The following is a 20,734-nucleotide window of genomic DNA, read 5'->3' on the forward strand; positions in this document are numbered from 1 at the left end:
ATTGGAGATTGCAAAGGGGCGGAAACGGATGTGTGTCATGATGTGGAAAATATTGGCAGATTGAGTGGAGGGAATTTCTACGACAGTGCTTTTACTTTCATTTTCCGAAAAAGAAACCAAGAGGGACTGGAAAAACCGATTAAACGAAAATGAAAACTAAGAAATACGAACCACAGACTGATAAGTATGTCGCATCATTCTACTTTGCTATCATGATTTGTCTTGAATAATCAAACACTGTATGGTACCCAACGCAAATAAAGCAGTCACAAGCCATAGAAAGGGCTCAAAGAAGAGCAACAAAGCTGGTCTATAGCATAAAGGATTATTCATATCAAGAAAGATTAAAGTACTTACAACTACCATCACTTAAAGCAAGAAGAGTAAGAGGGGACTTGATACAGACGTACAAAATATTAAATGAGTTTGACGATGTAAACAAAGCATTTTTTTTTTTTTGTACTCCTTTTTGGTTCTTTGCTATAGATATCTGTTACTATAATGATATACAAAAGTGAAGAAGAAACTTCCTGTACAGTTTTTCTAACCTTAACAAACTTCTTTTTACAACTATATACATGGTCTTGTGCTTTGGGGTTAAGTCAATTTTTTCCCTGGTCTCCCTGGCCAGGCCTGGGTTTCCATTGGACATGCACTATCTTCCTACCTCGGATTCCAATATCCTTCTCTCCCTTCTCTATTCTCTGTCAGAGTTCTTCCCTCAATTCTTTGTTTTTTCTTTCTGATGGTGTACAGCCTTTCTTTCTGGTCAGTCACTCCTTGGTTCAGTTTCCGAGCGTTCCTTAGGATCTCCCTATTTGCCTCGTTCGTACTGACATTGACCTTAACAAGCCTAGGTTTGGACCCTAAGTTGAAGTTTCCAAGTCTCACTGGTTCCTTGACAGTATCTTCTTTCAGTTCAGGGTAGATCTTCCCCACTACTTTTTTTTTTTATCTTTGACATGTCCTCTTTCACTCTATCCTCACTATTCTCACCACTACTTTCTGGGATGTTTGTGAAAATCAAGTTTAGCTCTCTTTTTTCTTTCTCTACCTTCTCTTCCCAAAGTTCTGTCACCTTCTTCTCTATGACCTCCTCTATCTTCTCTTCCAGAGCCTTTCCGCTACACCCCTCAATTAGTCTTTCTGGCCTTTCATCTACTTTCTCAAACAGTCTGATCAATCGGTTGATCTTTGCTTCTACTTCACTTTTCTTTTCACCCTCCCCCGAGTAGCATTCCTGACAGATCCATTCTATCCCTTCTTCTGTATCTGCTTTCTCACTCAGATAGCTGAAGTCCCGGTCTGTGAGTGAAGTACATTCTTTGTGAGACCATTGTTTGCAGTCGTGACATTGGATACTCATTTCGTCGTCTTCTACTCCCACCTCACATTCAAGGCAAATGAATTTTGCCCTCTCCTCCAATGCACTTCGACCTTCCTTTTTTTTGTTTTCATCTTTTTGTGTGTTTCTCCTGTCTTTCATCCCCCCAGTCGATCCTCTTCCTCTGGTACCGGTCTTCCCCCCTCCCCTAGAACCTTTTCCAGACACAATTTGTTATTAAGAAAATATGACTTTTCTACATGCTGGGTGTTTTCGTGTCTCCATAACCCACTAAACACTGATATGGGTTACTGGATCTTTAACGTGCGTATTTTATCTTCTGCGTGCGTATACACACGAAGGGGGTTCAGGCACTAGCAGGTCTGCACATGTGTTGACCTGGGAGATCAGAAAAATCTCCACCTTTTACCCACCAGGCGTCGTTACTGTGATTCGAACCCAGGACCCTCAGATTGAAAGTCCAATGCTTTAACTACTCGGCTATTGCGCCCGCCTAACCATTCGGCTATTGCGCCCGCCGGGGGAATAATTTTAAAGATTCACCTTCAGCCAGTTATTTTGTGAACACAGTGTACGAAACAACCATACCTCTACATTTGAAAAGATTGAAATTAGATGGAAAACATATCTCTGTCTCTCACAGTCTTCATCTCTCTCATTCTCTCTGTCTCACCCCCACCCCCACTCGCCTCTCTCTCCTCATGACGTCATGAAGGGGGTGGGGGGGGGGGGGTGTAAGTAGTGGTAGTACTAGTAGTAGTAGCAGAATTCAAATGTATTGTACAGGTGTCAGTTTGTTTCAACACATCATTGGGCATTTGCATAGACACTCCAAGAAATGTCTTCAAAGCAAATAAATTTTTTTCACAATAAATTGCTGATTCATAAAGACCCCTTATTTCAGTCCCATAGTGTGCAACAGGTTGGATCTGAGAGTAAAATAATTTGATTTTCATGAATCATTCAAAAGTTTGATTTTGTAAACTAGATAATTTATACATAAAACATAATAATGCATGTTTAGCTCTGCTTGCATAAGTTGCAAAGTCTTTACATGCAACACCGAAACGTAAGTCTTGTTAAAAAGATAAAATACCTGAGTATACATTCACAGTTGGCATAAGTGTTCCTTAATAGTCCATCTCTTATGCTCAGGTACCCTCCTTCACACAATTACATTGCTTTATGATATAATTATTAACTTTTAACTGAAGTAAAGTAGCAGATAGAGATCTGTTTAAACTGTTCATCTGTGTAAACCAATAATAGTTTCAGATATCAAGACAACATCATCAGCCAAAAGCAGTATAAATATTTCTGAAAAGGCCTGATTAAACCATACGCCATATGTTTTCCATACCTAATGTTAGTGATAACTTCAGATGTTAACTCAATAATAAAGACTGAATAAAACAGGACTACACACATGACATTGTTTCACACCAGCAGTACATTGAATATACTCAATCATATTACTTACACATCTTACCATAGCTTTTACACATGTATATATATCTAAATTTATACATTATAATTGTAGTAGTTTTCCACTAACACCAACTTGTAAGAGGATAGGCCAGAGAATTTAGCTCTATTGATAAAATAAACAGCTTTCTGAAAAGAAAAAAAAATGCAATATGCAATTTACAGTTAAGGAAAACTTTCTGTACAAAAGCCATCAATTGTAGAATAGTTATGTTTAAATCCTGCTTGATTTTTGCCAGTGAGATTATTTTCTTCAAACCATTCTTGCAATCTGTGGTGTATGATAGAATGTACATCTTACTGCTTGCTTTTATATATATATATATATATATATATATTTATTTATTTATTTATTTATTTATTTATATATATATATTTATTTATATATATATATATATATATATTTTTTTTTTTTTTTTTTTTTTTTTTTTTATACACAAAGAAATTCCTCAATTACATCAGGGTTTATTCACATCACTGTTTGTTATAAAATTTAATAAAGTGGCAGAACAATACTTTCACTTTCAGGTCAGTCTTCAGGATAACTATAATCCATCAAAAAGATAATTGAAAAAGGTTATGAGAAAATTCAGTATTGATTTGATCCATACTTCAATAGTTCTCCAGTAATGCCATCTGGTCCTGCAGCTTTACAATTTTTTTTTTAATTATCTGTTGAGGGGCCATGACCTATATTGAATAAAACATCTGTATCTGTATTCATATATATCTCTCTCTTTCTCCAACGCTCAGACAGAATATATACTACATAGACTGAAATGCATGCATCTTGTTATTTTTGAGAATATATATATAATATTATGTATTATTCCTTATTCAACTTAATATATTTCTCTTTGTCTTCCTAATAAAGTAATATATAATAATATACATGCCTATTCTTATTTTTTACATAGGTTACAACTTATTTCTTTTATGATTTATCAATTTATGTTTTGTTCTGTGTGTGATGTAGGTTAGACTGAAGCAGTCTAAATCTATTATATATAATGTTTTGTATGTCAAAATAAAATGGACTTGGAGCTTTGGGCTCCTAGTGAAACTTAAAGGGGAAGTTTTTGGATAGCCCGTATATTGGTGTCTTACCTTGAATTTACCTGTCTAAAATATAGTGATGGTCTGTTCCTTAGCTGATGACGGATCTTGAGATTAGATACAAGTAACTTTATTTTAAGAGGTGTGAGCTGATCTCTTTACACCTAATTTGTTAAAAGAATAAAACTGTATAAAACTTAGTGCCATTAGATAATCTCAGGCTTGGGCAGCTCCCCTGTTTTGTACTTGTAGTACAAGTTGTACTTTTACTGTTTTTTCTTGTAAATGTTTCAGCAGCAATAAAAATTCAAATTCCTATAAAATAAAAATATATATATATATAGAAGTGAATATTGTGGGATCATATGTAACCTGAATATCATTTGCAGGAAGAGGCAGTGTGAGGGGAACAAATATATGTCACCCAAAAAAGGTATGTATACATGTATAAAAAAAAAAATAATAATAAAAGAAAAACAACTGAGTATATCATTTTGTTTTAGCTTATGTACTTTTTTTTGGCATATATATTTTGTTTATTTATATATCATATTATGAAATAATTTGTTTATTTACTTTGTTTTAAGGTTTTGAATTTGCACAATTGTTGTATTGAACAAAATATATATAACAGTTCTTACAAAGTATTTAAATAATGGAAATTGAAAGTATTGTTTATGATGACTAATGACATTTGCTGTTTATCTTTTTTTTAAAGTGTATGCAGGGCTTGAAATTAATGGGTATGCAGTGTGAAATGCATACACCATTTTGGGCATGCAAAAGCTTTATTACAATTGCCCAAATGCAATCCATGCTTCCAATTTTAGCAGCATAGTTCAAATATAGTTTCATAAGAAATGGCAAATTTTGGAACTCCTGTTAGTTTCCACTCTCCCTGTCATTTCATATATCTTATGCTTAAATATATTGGTGGTTTTTTGTTGTTTTTTATTTATCTCAAATTATATTACTTTCATCTTTGTGCATACATTTTGATTGCTTTGAAAACACAAGGCAGTGTTGCTTTGCTTTCCAGGCTCAACTAGTTTCTAACTTTTGACTTTTATTCAAATAAAAGTTTAACCCCTTGACAGGCAACTTAAAAAATTTTTTTTAGCTGTATTCCATATACTGAGGGCAAAAAGCTATATCAATACTATTCATGTACACTGAAACTACTGTATATATAGCTTCTCTGTTTGTGGGAATTGATTCATGAAATTACACCGACTGATGTATAACATGTTCCTCCATCTTAAGGAAGTAAAACAAGGACTTACTTTGTTAATTGTTTAGTTTTGATTGAAATTATTACATTAAAAAAATTAAACAAAGAAACATGAGCATACAACATAGAAACAAACAAAAAAAAAAGGGAGCTATAACTAGTGTAAGCCTCAGTTTCCTCTTCATCAGAATTATGAGAATTATCTTCTGAATCATGTTACAAGTTTCCTTCATCACTGTCCGCAACATCCATAATTTCCTAAAACATAATGATTGTGAATCCAAGACTGTCAAGTGTCATGGTGTCACCATTTTGAAGAAGACTGGTTTTAATTCTTCATTTCTTTGGAGAAAAATCAAGTTCATGTTAACTGTATGAGTCAGTGAGTTGGAAAATGGAAGAAAATCATTATGGGCTTTCCCTCAGCATGTCAGTATCAGTCAGTGGTTGTCCACCTTCTGAAGTGGGCACAAATGTTTGATGAAATATCTCTTGTCAGTTTAATGGGGATAGGCATCACAGAAGGCCTGACAGCTTCTTTAAATTGACCGGACAAGGCAGTCAAGGGGTTAAAACAAGAAGTTGAAGGATTAAAACTCAACAAATCAGCAAGATTGGGCAAATTGTTCTTTCTGAATACATGGAAGTTGTCTGCTTTGCCATTCCCCACTTTTTTGTAAATTGCTTGATCTTGCTTGGAAACTGAAGCAACTCGCTTTTCAGTTTCCACACATGGCATGCTTTTTCTGCTTTATGATGTTGATCATATGAAAATTTGGCAATCACTGTCACAGAAATATTGCACAAGGTGCCCTTTTGCCCTCAGAGGAAAAAAAACAAACTTCAAGCCCTGTGTGCTCTTTTGCCCTCAAGGAAAAAACACAAAAACTTAAAGCTCTGATATGCATTTCTATGCCAGATCAAAATAAATCCTAATATGGTCGTCAGCTTCCTCAGTAATAAATGCAGTTCAGTTTCACCACAGGTAAAGACAAACTCTGTGTGTGTGTGTGTGTGTGTGTGTGTGTGTGTGTTCACAACAGAGTAGCATTATTCATTATGTGTCGTCTTTGTTCTTGTTTACACAGGTAAAGCAGCCATTTTTTTTCCCAACCAAGAGTATTAACTTTTTTAATAGATAGGTTTGGATTGATTGAGATGTATACTTTTATTGACTTATGACTCGTATCAATTCTGGGTTAACAACATGAGTATGTAATTATCTTGTTTGGGTCATCAGTTTGCATGCACACCACTGTATGCATGAATAAATATTATTTTGTAACATTTATTATCATCCTTTCTTGGTAACTCTTCCTTAATGATCTGTGTGTGTATTTGGTTTACTTAACACTGACATTTTTTTAAAAGTTGCAGCACAGTAGAGCTCACAGTCACATCCTCTAGATCCCATTTTTCATCAAACTTGGTAATAATAATAGTGATACTAGTGACTAATAATGCTGAGAGCATGGTCTTGTGAAATCTAAAATCTGAGGTCAAATATTAAATGGTAAGCACTTTAGTTTGTAGGTCCCTCTGTGGCATATTAGAAAAATAAAAGAGAGAAGGTCTTGCTTCCAGTCTTCATCATACATGGTGGTAATTACAGATTTGTCTTTGGAGAGTTAAGGTTAGGGTCTTAACATGGTTGATGCAAAAATCAAGAAACATGACAATGTTTGGGTTTTTCATGTATTTTCCAGCAGAACTGGTTGATTTTGTGTTTGGTAAAAGTTACTATCAAGTTATTCAACAATCTGCTTTCTCCCTCCCCTTCCTCCCCCCCCCCTCCCACCTCCTGCCCTCTCTCTCCCTCTCTTTCTGTCTGTCTGTCTCTCTCTCTCTCCACCCACCCACCCCCTCCTCCCTCACCTCCACTAGTGTTCTGCATCCATTCTTATTTTACTTGTTTCATGTTTCCTATGTCACATGCTGTATATATTTTCAGTTTGATTTGCTCTTTCTTCGGCTTGAAACAGTTGGTGAGTTAAAAAGCTGCAAGTCCTTTTCCTGCACAGGTCGTTCATTTGTTCATTCGTTTAGTGGGAGTAGAATGTCTGCACATTTACACATTTGGACTTTAACAGATTAATTAGGGAATTATTCCAGTATCTGCTGACTAATGATTCTTCCTGTCGTTTTCTTCCCATGTCTGGTGAATCCCTTTAAGTATTATCTGATTGTTCACTTTTTCATGTTTTGAGGTATTTGTATTGTTGTTAGTGCATGGCCAGTTGTTTTCTATGCTTGTAGTGCCATTAGTGTTGTTCTTGTAATGTACAGTTCCGGAAGTCAAGTTTTGTTCTTGTTCTTTTTTGTTATTGTTTTTTGTGGGGGGGGTTTAATATCGTTTTTGTTTTCTGAGTGTTTGATACTGGTCATTCTATCTTCTGAAAGCAGTGCTACCAGTGGATTCAGTCAGGAGTAAAAAGAAAGAGTTTAGGTAGGCTGAGGGAAACTGTCACTCAGATTGCTTTTGTTCACAGGATGGCTCGTCAGATCTCGAATATTTATTTATTGTCTTTGAATACTATCTTTGCCCATCAAAAAACTGAAAAAGCACCAATTTCTGTGGCATCAGTGCCCTTTTGGGCAACATAATATTAACTCTTTGATTATTGATTATATTTCATACACGTACAATTTACTGCCATTACATACTGCCAGCTGCTTTTGCAGGTGACCCATCCTACCACTTTCACATCAGCCCAACATTTTTTACATGCTTAGATTTTTTTTTTTTTTTTTCAGGATAAAGAATAACTGTCCTGCTAAAGTAGCTGCCAGAAAATATTGAATAATCACCATTTATACAGTTTATGTTGGCTCAAAATATTTTTTATTATAACCTTTATTCACATGAGCCTCATTAGAGTCTTATGTTCATTAAAAAGGACACAATATGGAATAACTTTATGCTCTAAGAACCTGGCAAATGGGTAAACTGAACATTCCTGTGCGTTGATTTAAAGCAAATGAATTTATATAATATTGATTTAAACCAGCAGACTGGCACAACACAGGGCGCCACCATATTGGGCATGGCTGTCTAGAAAGAAGACAGAAAGAGGTCAATTATGATGTCACAACAACTGTGGGAAACAACAGGTATTCTGTTCTGTAGGAGCATCAAACTTAACTTGTGTCAAGAAGAATATATCTCACCACTTCCAGATATATAATGTATCCTGTAATAAAGTTTTGTTGCAATAATCATAAACTGCAGACTGAAATAAGAAAGAAGCCGAAAACAGAGAAAACAGAATTTGCGAGGAGTGTAATATGGGAACTTGTTGGTATTTCATCTTGTTTTATAATGTCCTGAAAATATTTTAATTTGAAATAAATTGATACATAAATATCAGTCGCATTTGTCAATGTTCGGTTTATGCAGTTTATTTCTTCCAGGCAAGAAAACACAATTTAAGTAAGTGCATATATCATGGAAAGGTTGTGTAACTTTTAGTTATCTGTAGAACATATTTGTATGTTGAAGTTATCATTATTATTTGTGTGTACGCATGCATGTGCACATGCGTGGATGTGTGGTGTGTGTCTGTGTGTGTTTTGCTTGTTTCTGTGACATTGTTTGACTGAAATTGTGATTCAGTGTGTATGTGTTGTTGTTGTATCCTCCACACCCCAAAAGGGGCAAAAGGATTAAATTTCTTTGAATCTTAAAATCTTTCAGTCAAGTTGTCGATGCAACATCAGCATGTGCTTTCTTCTGGCATGACGGAGTAGGCAAACATGCAGTTTCCACATCAGCACTGACTCACAACTTTGAACTGCCTTTGTGGTTGAGGTTTCAGCAACTTATGTAAGCCAGCCTACTTCATGTCCCCAAATATATTGAGTATGAACCATATGTACTTCATGGACATTTATCGTTAGAGAGATGCATATTGTGAAGGGCCAGCTCAGCTGTAGTGTACAACTTAATAAGGTTAGAAATGTTTGTTATTGTATGGCTGTCAGACTCAAATAAAATGCCTGCATGGTGCCACATTGTATGCGCAGAACTTTGCTATTCAGCATCTGTCCAGTGTCTTCTGACAAAACCTCAGAAAGTGATATGTTCAGATTTGGAAGTCATTACATAGTTTGATCACAGGATGTCAGTCTGTAGTGAAATATTCGAATCTAAGGTATGTTTCTGGATTGTTTTTGCACTAATATGGGAGTCAATTACTTTTGTTTCCTTTGATACGCCTTTCTGTTTCTCATCTTCTCCTCCTCCATTTTTGGGCTTCAGCTCTGATGTTCATCTGTATAAATTTATCTGTAAGTAGACTTGTAAATTGAAGTTTAATGAAAAAAACAAACTTTTTTTTTTTTTTTAATTAATCCCAACCTCCAAATCCCACTTAATACAAGTAAACATGTGCATGCATGCACACACACAGTTCTGACATGGATTATGCAGATTTATCCAAGAACGAGTCACCATTTTTGTTAAAACCTGAAGTGCTCTCCCATATAGAAAATCAATATTCAAATTATCTAAAAATGTACAGACGGATCTGTTTTAGAAGATGGTAATTCTGGAGCGGCTTTTGTAATTCCTTCATTTAGAATTGAAAAATTATACTATATTGGTAGACAATATTCCATTTTCACAGCTGAACTTATAGCCATACTTATGGCCCTAAATTATATTTCAGACATTCCAAAAACTAAGTGAAATTTTATTATGTGTAGACTCGAAGTCAGTATTACAAGCTATAGAATCTCCAAATTCAAAGAAGCGAATTGAGATGACAATGGAAATAAAACATGTTATTCACCAACTGACAAAACAGGGCATTAAAATAACTTTCTGTTGGGTACCTTCGCACTGTGGATTATCTTCAAATGATTGGGTAGACCAAGCAGCTAGAAGAGCAGCACGTAATTTAGAAGGCGCAGTACAACTTGACATCCAGTCAGATGTACATGAATGCATTAGTTGTATAGAAAATGTATCTAGAAATCGATTTAAGAAATTACTTATAGATTCAAATAATCAGTATTACCAATGTTCTGTAAAAACAAAGAATGCAGCTAATCTCAAACATTTTCTAAATCTGACACCAGCAGCACATTCAAGACAAATTACAAGTCTAATGTATAGAATTCGTTTAAATGCCTTTTGTACAAAATTTTCTAAAAATATAAAATGTACATGCGGTAAGCAAATAACTGTAAGCTATCTACCCATTCATTGTCTGAGCATAAGACAGTTAATTCCAAAAGATGTAGTTGATGACCTTTCTTCCAATATTTCATTAACCACTGAAAAGATTTTGAATGATTATTCATTGCTTAGAATGTTTTCGGAAATTTTAAACTGCAGTCCAGTTGGTATCCTCCTTTGATGTATTATAATTAATGTTGTTATTTATATTTACATTGTTGTAGGTTAATACTTGTTGATATGCATATTCTCCTTCCCATGACACCTCATTCAATACACACCACAATCTCTTTAGACTTTTTCTTATAATATACTTTTTCCTCTTATACATAACATGAACACTTTTTTACACTAATATTTACATGCATTCCCTTTCCTTTATCCACAACTTTCCTCCTTTCTGTCTAAAAACACTTATAGTGAAAAGACATTTAACTGAAGAGAACAGTTGTTCTGTTGTGTCTACTTCCACAGGTCGATGTTACTGATTTTGTCTGGCTCGATCTAGAGGATTTTTCTCAGACAGCTATATGAATGAATGTATGCACTTTGTTCAGGATAGTCTTTGTGATGCAGCAGCAGACTTCACATTGGAACTGAAAAGCTGCATTTTAGTATTTGAAAGCTCAGGAGCTTCAGATGTTGAGCTGAATAAAGGCAGCTCTGGCCTGGCCAGTGCTTGTTGTGACATCTCCATCTTTACAGCCCTGCTTGTTGATGGTGCTTCTAAGATTTATCAGAATAATTCCATTTCTTCCAGCATCTTAACATTAAGTGACTTCTTTCTTCTTCCGTCTTTTCATTACACAACCAACATAACTTGCTGATGAATCTGTCATGGCTGATGCATGCTGGGTGTTTTTTGTTGTTTGTTTGTTTGTTTGTTTGTTTGCATAACCCACCAAACACTGACATGGATTACAGGATCTTAAACACATGTATTTAATATTTTCCATGAATATATAAAAATATACACAAAACTGACAGCATTGGTTACATTTATTCTTCTGATCTTTATCTTGTCCCTGTAGATCTTGAACTTGAGTCTTCTGATGATGATGTGTCTATTAATACTGTGGTCTTATCCTTCATCTTCTGATAGTTGTGTGACATCTGCTAAGTCCAGGTGATCTAGCTGTTTCTCTTCTGCCTTGCATTGGGTGGTTACTCTTTTCTTTTTTTTTTAACCTTTCTCCCACACTTTATTCTGGCCCAGCTGAATCTGGTCTAATCTAGTCTAGTCTGGAACTTTGTAAGAATTTGTTTTTTTAAGTAGAGAATGCTAGTCTCTTGTCTAAATAGGGTGTTGGTGAATTGTATATAATATGAATTATACTTTTATAGTTCATATGTAATTTTTAGTTTTTGTTCACTTACGTAGAGACTGGTTGTGGGGTAGATTCTGCTGGGTGTGAGACATGGCATCCCTCGTTCATGCTACACCAATCACTTCGGTCCGTTCTGTTACCCCTGAATCCAGTTTTTTTGTGGACATGGATTGGTATTGTGGACACAGTTTTGATGGTGGATGGGTTTGCTAATGTATGTGTTTGTAAATTGATATAAAGACCTAGAACGTAATCACAGATGGACATGTGTCCATGCCCAGTTTACAAATCAAAGTGAAGACAGTACAGTTGTGCAGGTATGCAGCTTCATTGATAAATGGGTAGAAAAGCTTGATTTGTCAGTATCATGTTTATCTACACTGACAGACTTTAATTATATGTTAAAAAAAAAATTAAAAGAGACAATAAAACTCAGATTGCATCTCTTGGGTTGGACATGCCACAACTATAATGAAAATTTAGTGTCAGAGCCTTGACCTTTTCAGTGAATAACCAGTCCAGCATTAACAACATTGGAGAATAACATGTTCACTTCTATTCACCATACTGACAAAATGCATGCGCAAGTACTGTAGTACACGATGTATATCTTAGGGTTAGTTGTTGTGTCATATTTGCATGTAATGTGACTAATTCTTCTGTGTAGTTTCTGATTTACAGCTGTTTGACATGGCCTCTGAGCACTTTTCCTTGAGTGTCTGAGTGAGCCTCTGATTACTTTACCTCAAAAGTCTAAGTGAACCTCTGATTTAGTACTATTGAGCTCTTTGCCTCAAAATTCTAAGTGATCTTCTGATTGAGCACTTTACCTTTAAAATCTAAGTTAGCCTCTGATTGAACATGATTGAGAATTTTGCCTCTAAAAATTGAGCCTTTGAATTTGATTAAGTAATTCGCCTCAAAAGTGTAAGTGAAGATATCTCAAACTAAGTGAGCGCTTTGCCGTGTACATGTTCCTTTCAGCATCATCCAAGTAGATAGATAAATATAGATATATAGATAGATATATATAGATATAGATATGTATATATATCTGACATGTATGCAGCTGACTATTGAATTTGAAGATTGAGGCATTGAGTTATTGATAGACATACATACACATGAAATATAAATTATAGTTTCAGTTTCAAGGTGTCCGAGTGTATGGCTAATCAATCCATATAATGATATATACTACACCACATCTGCTTGGAATCGGGAGGGGGGGAGGTGTGGGAGGGGGGGGGGAGCAGATACCTGACCTTCACATCACCCAATGCGCTGATCAAGCATTGAGTATAAATTGTATATCCTTGACTGGATTTATTTATTATCATTGAGAAAAAGAACTTATTATAATTCTGTGTCTATGTAAGTATAGTGTAGGATACAGGGTGAATGTAATGTGTGCTACTAGGTTGGATCTTCTCTTTTTTCCATGTTGATCAACATTTAATTTTTCACTAAAAGTGTTACTAATTTATGCATCAGTATTTCAGTGTCTGTGCATGCATTCATCTGTATGCTGGAGCATGTCCTCACAAAACATTCTTTTGTCATGCGCTTGCTCATAAACTATGCATACATAACATTGCATGTTCACAGGCATGTCAGTGATGTGCATGATGACTCATTCTGTTACTCCTAATCTGTGTGTCTGGCTCTGTCTATCCTCAGTGGCCTGTCTGTTTCTTTCACTTATTCTCTCACTTACATTTTGTTTCTGTGCTTGCTCTCTCTCTCTCCCTCTTGTCTGTCTGTCTTTCTCCCTGTCTCTGTCTGTCTGTCTGTCTCTTTCTTACTATAATTATATATATTATATACATTATGTGTGTGTATATGTGTGTGTGCCTCCCCCTCCCCCCTCAACAATTAATGTTTTACAATGTGAAATCCTATGTCATGTTATAAATCTTCAAATGTCAACTTTGTGTTTGCGTAATGCATTCTTCTTCTTCTCCTTCTTCTTCTTATTCTTTGTCATCTTCTTCTTCATCATTGTCATCTTCTTCCTGTTCTTCTTCTTCTTCTTGTACTCCAGCCTGCGTAGGTGATAAATTGTAGTCCTGTGGGTTCTTTTTCATGCACTTAAATTAGTTAAAATTGACATTGAGTGTAAGAAACTACAATATAAAATGATGGAATGTGGAAGAGTTATTATTGCATACTTTTTTTTCTTTAAGTAAATGAATCATTTGGATCATAAATCATTAAATGCATAGCATTAAGATTTTATGGCCCATATTTTGAGATTTTATAGCCTATATTTGGCTTTTTCCCAGAGTTGATTGTGCCAGTAGTTCAAATAGGACTGGGGACACACAGTCAAATGTTATCCACTTCACAGATCTGCGCACCTTTGAGAGTGTTACTCTTCTACGCTAGGCATCATTGCAGTGTATGTAAAATTGATCAGGCTGAAACTTTATGAAAGGAGATGTAGCAGAGTACAACCCTGCTGCATGGTCCCAAGCCAGAATGGATTCACAGCAGCAGCATCTTGATTTTCCTATTCTTTTTTCTTTTTTTCTTTTGTTTTTTGTTAATCCCATATTTTGTGGCCTTTCATGCCTGTTCTCATGGTGACCTATTTCTCAATTCCCCTTTCATTTTAATGGCTTTAATGAGTTCTTGTTTAAGTCTTCAGTGTTGGCAGATTCATGGGTTTGCCATTGGAAGGACATAGTGGTGATCTCCAATGTTCAGTTGTGTTGTATTGTGTTGTATTGAGTTTTTTGTCACAGCAGATTTCTTTGTCAGTTTGTGTGAAATTTATGGTAGAGAACCACCACCTTTTTTTCTGTCTGCAAATCTGTTAATTTTGATATCAAAGTAAAACATTCCACTGAATTTGCCACTTTGTTATGAGTATTTTCATGTGCTGTAGCCACTTGCTGCACACAGGACCCCGTTTTATTGTGTCATCCGACAGACTAGCATACAAAATACCACTGTAGGGACTCGAACCATTGGCCGCTCACTTCCTTTTCAGGTGTATTACCATAACACCATTGCACTTACATAGTGTATAAGACATTCAGGATAAGTGGCATTGGAATGATGTCACACAGATGGCACAATCAGATGGGGCATTAAAAACATGAAGGAGAAGATTCTGTCACTAGATTTAATTGTTACATATTGATGATGCGCAAAACTGATAGGTGTTTCTGGTTAGTGACAATTGCTGTAATGAATGATGCTGCTGGTTGCTTGGTAGCCACACGTGTTACCAGAATCAAGAATGACATTTTTTTTCCTAGTTAGCCAGCTGAGCAAGAACGATAACAGCAGTTTTTTTTATATACATGAAGGAGTGCAGGCAGGCAGAAATCACCCCTGTTATTTTCTGCATCCTGTCAGTGTTTGGTGAGTGATTTGTGGAATGCATGATGATGGTGCTCTGTGGTTGTTTTTTGTGTGTGTTTTTGGTTGTTGTTGTTTTTCTAATTCATGCTATTTATTATAGTCCAGACTTAATCTCAAAGGCCATGTGGGTGCTGGGAGCTCTTCAAAAACAAAGCTAGATGTTTTTTTCTTCTTTTTGCTTTTCATCATATGCTTTCAGCATCCATTTGAAATTTTCCGGTCAGTCAGTGAGTGTCAGTAAAGCAGCAGGGAAGAGAAGGAGGAATCGGTGAATTATTAAATGAATTCTTCTTCTGCATGTCTTTTTCTAGACAATTACAGTCTCCCAGAGAAAGGTCCGCCCCAAAGTCATCAGGGACTCTCAGTGCAGCCTCATCGGCACCATACTGTGGACCGGTTGAGCAGCCAGAGGAGGGGCACAGGCTGGAGGCAGCCATCTGGGGCAGGATCAGAAGAGCAGAGTCAGCATCGTAGATATAAGCATCAGTGGCAGTTCCGTCCTGGGTTCTCTGGCAGGGACCAGCGAGGATCAGGCATCCGATGGGGAAGAGGTGATCATTGGTCCATTCCAGGGGGCTCTGATCAAGGCCATCATTGGCGCTGCTTCAGGGACCATCCTTTCAGGCAGAGACCGCCGGCAAAGAACCAAAGACACTTCAGAGGTCGAGGAAGGGGTGTAAAAAATCGAGGTCATTTTCAGGGACAAGCTTTTAGGGGTCGGTTTACAGCTCATGGACACTTCAGGCAGTCCTGTTTCCATTCTGAACAGTCAGACTTTACAAGTAGAAGGACCTCATATGACTCCTCATCCAGGAGAGCCAGAAGCTCTTCCATTGTCAGTGAACCACAAGTCCCTGTAGAAGGTGACAAGTTGAGTGAATCTGTGAAGCACTGTTTTAAGTCTGAAGAGAATCCTTGCACAGGAGAACTTCTTAAGCAGACTACAGGTGTTGCAGATTCACAGGCATTTGTCTGCACTCAACCCCATGCACATCAGGATACTTGCAGAAGAATAGGCAGGGTCTCTCGCTGGGATATTCTGCCCACACAGCAGAGCACTGACTGTCTTCGAACCAGATAAAGAAGTTGTTGGCATAGGCAAGGCCTCTGAAGGCAAGGCCTCTCATTTAGGTGTTCCATCATTGGCGGTGTCTGACAGTAATAAAGCATGTCCTGCGAGTGGAGGCACGGGTAAAGGCAAAGCCTCTCGCTGGGATGTTTCATCAAGTGAAACTACCTTGACACTCCATCTCCCTGACAGTACCAAAGAGTCTAAGGAATCCGAAAGGACAGATGCTGAGGGTGGAGAAAGTGCACAGCCTCAGGGTTTGTCAGGTTCTGACCACTGCCCGAACCTTCTGGTCAGTCAAATTCTGCAAAACCTCAAAGAGCTGACTGAACGATTGCCTGAACCAGCAGATGCTTCTGCAGTTCTCATTCCATCTCAAGGTCCAAGGTCATCAAGACACACCCTTAACAACCCACAATGCACAGAAAGCAGTGAGAAGAAAGCCTCTGCTTTCATCTGTTCGTCAGAAGACAAGGAAGAGAAACTGAAAGAGCTAGACGCTTGCATTGCAGTTCAGACCTCAGCTATTCAAGGGCAAAAGCAGGAAGAGTCTGGGAAGGTGACAGAGCGGTATTTGAATACGGATGGTGTGGATATTGAATTGGTCATCAAGCCACCAGCTGCTCGGAAAACCCATAGGAGAAAGCTACATCAGTTATCATCTTCAGAAAAAACTGAAGCCAGTGAATTTTGCAAAATACCACAGCCACAGAAGGCTTCTCCATCAGTTGAGTCCTTTCAAGGGTCTGTTCCCCAAGAGACTCCAGATGATGATTCATGTCATCATGATGTTATGGACACTGGAATAGTCACAGTGGTGGATTCCCACAATACAGCCACACAGAAAGAGCAGAGCACACACAGTGCTGGTGCTGACTGTGAACAGTTTCATCACCAACCAACTCCACACAAAAGAATTGTGCGCATTCTCAACAAGAAAGGAAAGACCCCAAAGGAAACTGCAGGGCACGAACCCATTTCTTCATCACCCACAGTGGAGCCCACCCCACACAGAAGGATTGTCAAGGTCAAAGCCAAACAGCAAGGATCAGATGTGACACCAAGCAGAAGCATAAAGCCCAGATTGCCATCAGCTCCTAGTCCTTCATCTGGGCATTGTTCTTCAGAGAGGAGGCTGATCAAGGTCAAGTCCCACCAGGAGCCATTCAAAGCCTTTCAATCTCCTAGTTCTCCAGAAGAGCTTGAGTCAGAAACATGTCAGGTGCCTGTGGTTGAAAGCAGCACAAATGAAGTGCAAGTAAATGCCTTGGCAGAGGTTGGAAGTGAAAATGAAACTGCTGCTGTTGTTACTGGCGCTGATGAATTGGGGTCAGATGCTCTGGATGAGCACACACAGACAAAAGAATTTGACTTCAGTGACTTGTTCCCACATTCTCAAGCAGAAGGACGGTACGTCATTGACTTTTTGGCATACAAATGTTCAAAATTGATGTTATCCTCAGTTGAAACAGACTGGGAAGCCCAGCACAAGAAATGGGCAGATAGAACACATATTTATGGGAATTCTCAAAACAGTCTGTGGCACTTTATAGACCATGAGTCCTATTTTCAGCGTCAGTTTGAAGCCAGCAGTGACAGCCGGTATCTCAAGTCAGATTACAAATCAGCCAGTGAAGAAGCTGATTGGAGGGTGGATTTTTCAAACGTTCCTGAAGACATTGACTTTGAGTGCCCTAACTATGAGTGCCCAGACTATGAGTACCAAGACTATGAGTATCATGACCATGAGTGCCAAGATTATGAGTGTCATGACTATGAGTGCCATGACCCTGAGAGAATATATTCTGAGGATCTTGAAGAAATCAGTGATCTTTCACTAACAGATGAAGTTGAAAGTGGTGGTAAGAAGAAAATTGATCCTCAGTCTGGCGTGTTTTCAGAAAAGAGTGAACAAACAGACACCAGACAGCCAAGAATAAACATTCCATTTGTTAAAAAAGCAAAAAAAGACAGTTTGACCAGTGTCAATCAGCGAGACAAGTTAAAAGCTTTGTTTTCAGTCCGGAAAAAGGGAGGTTTGAAACTGATGGAGACTGCAAAAGCTGACCCTTCAGCTGCTGATAAGCTGAAGAATGATAAAGGTGAAGACAAATGTGTTGGAGCAGCACAGTCATTTGGTGCACCATCAGTAGCTGAATACATCACAGACATTGAGCAGATAACTGGGTCTGCAGTTAACCAGCAGTCCCACGCTGCAGAGACAGTCTGCAAAGAGGAGGATCATTCAAGCATGGCAGATCGCACAGCACATGGAGGAGGTGCAGTTCCAGTGAACTCAAATTCAGAGCAGTGTGAACAGGACAGTCATACACACAGAGAAAGGCATGTGTCTTCAGACTGTTCTGATCTTGACGAACAAAGCTATCAGACTGATGTGTTTATTGATGACGATGAGATACTCAGAGAAATAGACTCGTGTCTTGAGACTGACAGACCTTCACTGAAGGTACAACCAGACAACACTGTTGCAGTAAAATCTGAGATCATTGCTGAGACAAACAGTGTCAGAGAAGAAACAACAGGTTATTCATCTTGTGTTGGAAATTACGGCCTCTCCAAACAAATGGACTTGTCAGAGGATGGACAAAATATCAGCAAAGAAAACTTGGACACGGAACTGTGTTCAGATGTGGGTTTGGATGAGTCAATTGCCTTGACTGCAGTAGTCAAGGATCTGACAATGGAAGACAACAGTGCCCCTGGCAGCATTATTCAGTCTGGGAAACACTCGCACATTGATGGCAAACCTCAGCCTGTGCACATCAGTCTGTCAATCAACACCGCTTCAGATCAAGCAGTGTCAGGTCAGGTTCAACTGCTAGACCATCAAGGAAATGCTTCTGTCCAATTCTCAGAGAAAATGAAATCCATTGAAAGAAATCCATTGCAGATGGCTGAGACAGACCAACATGGGTCTAAGACTGTTTCTGTTGTTTCTTCACTGGGTGAGTTGACTGATAACGGAGCACCGCCATGTGTCAGGTTAGAACAGGATTCCTCAGGAACAACAGACATCAGCATTGTCATGGACATCACTGGTCATACTGTCACAGGTGAAAATGGAACTCATGGAAACTCCTCATCAACAGCAGACAGCAGTATTTCACCGGCTTCTGCCAAACAGAGTGGATCTGCTGAAAGAGGTGCACAGAATGAGGAAGAGTTTGTAACCACCTGCTTTAGTCTTCTTGTTCCTAGAAACAAGTCTCTTGAACTCAGTTTTGAGCCCATGGTGAACTTGGGAGCCTGTCCAGATGACAAAAATATTGAAATTGAGGTCACTGCAGAATCAGGGAGTTCTATGGAGGATTTGAAACTGGTACAAATGTTAAACTTAGCAAACCTTTGTGCTGGTCAGAGTTCAGAAAGCAAACTCGCTGACACCAGTTCTGCACCGAAAGACAGCAGTTATTTTTTGCAAGATCCACAGCCTCAAGATGCAGAATTAGAAGAAGTTGACATGGATCAAGAGGTATCTGAAAATTTGTCTAATAAAATAGGGTGGAAAGGCAATTTAAAAGCGAGTCAAATATCCACAGATAAAGAGAGAGAGCTATCTGATGTGAAAGCACAGTCTGAACCAGCTTCTACAAACATGCAAAAAGAATTATCTGCACCTGAAAAAGAAATGGAATCTGCTGCTACAAATGTGGATATGGAATTATCTGTTGGGTCCAAAATGGAAACAGAATCAGGAGCTTCTGAGGGAAGTGAGTTAACTTCAGGTGCTGAGGTTAGTATGAAAAAATCCTCTTCTGATTCTGTGATGGAATTGAGGTATTTACATTCAGAACCTCCGTCATCAGCTGCAATTGACATGCTGACAGCATCTGCTGACATGTTGGAAAAAGAAGGCATGGACCATTCTGAAGACGAGGGCATTGAAGACAGACATGTCAGTGCAGTGACTGTTACTACAGCAGCAGTAGATTCATCACCAGAGGACAGAATTGAAGATGGAGAAATAACCTCAGAAACCTGTGATGACCCAGCACCACTGCTGTCTGTAACAGCAGAGATAGAAAAAAATGAGAGGAGCCCTGGAAATCAGTCCCCCTCCTCTCCACCACGCTTGACTCATTACAACGAATGTAATGATGGGACCTTCTCCAGCCACACATCCTCTCCCCCTGTTCTCAAACCACAGGCCATCCTCCCTGCCTCAGAACACCTACCATGCAGCAGTTCACCCTTTCATGATCAGGAGCTCACAGACTCTGAGTCAGATTTGTTGACCGAGAACTCTTCAACACTGCCAACAGTGCAAAGCAGTGACCCGGCAAGATTTGGTGTGTTAACGGCCCCAGATCAGTCCCAGATGTCCAGTGAGGGTGATTGTGCATCCTCTTTAGTGGCTAGCCCTGTAGAGTCCGAGGGAGTAGAGGTTGAGGGTGGTGGGGGTTGTGTTGATGTTGTGTCAGAAGACGAGGAGTCTGGCAGGACAAGTTGTAGCCCTCCAGGTCTGTTCTCAGCTCTCCGGACCTTCAAGCTGGCTCGAGTCTCCTCCACTACAGCCATGGAGGACAAGACAGATCTGGACCCTTCACACTCTGATCATGATGGTGAGAATTGTGTTGGCTCTTTTTGTGTGAAGAATATCTTCCCCTTCCCCCCCCCCCCCCCCCCCCTTTTTTTTTTTTTTGTTTTG

The 20,734-nt window shown here is 38.3% G+C and overlaps 1 protein-coding gene across 4 annotated transcripts in view; it reads left to right on the top strand.

The window, feature by feature from the left end:
- The first annotated feature begins 36 nt into the window (after positions 1–36).
- The window catches only part of LOC143293459 (SMC5-SMC6 complex localization factor protein 2-like), a 60,695-nt gene continuing 39,997 nt past the window's right edge, over positions 37–20,734 (top strand). Inside the window, exons 1-4 of one of the 4 annotated variants that reach the window (XM_076604334.1) lie at positions 79–184; positions 4,276–4,319; positions 7,069–7,102; positions 15,308–20,648. In XM_076604334.1, the coding sequence (XP_076460449.1) occupies positions 16,859–20,648 (3,790 nt within the window). In that variant the 5' untranslated portion in view covers positions 79–184; positions 4,276–4,319; positions 7,069–7,102; positions 15,308–16,858. Of the gene's footprint in view, positions 185–4,275; positions 4,320–7,068; positions 7,103–15,307; positions 20,649–20,734 lie in introns of all 4 variants that reach the window. The other 3 variants (XM_076604336.1, XM_076604335.1, XM_076604333.1) reach the window with 3 other exon arrangements.

Source organism: Babylonia areolata, chromosome 19, assembly GCF_041734735.1.
Source record: "Babylonia areolata isolate BAREFJ2019XMU chromosome 19, ASM4173473v1, whole genome shotgun sequence".
Lineage (NCBI taxonomy): Eukaryota > Metazoa > Mollusca > Gastropoda > Neogastropoda > Buccinidae > Babylonia > Babylonia areolata.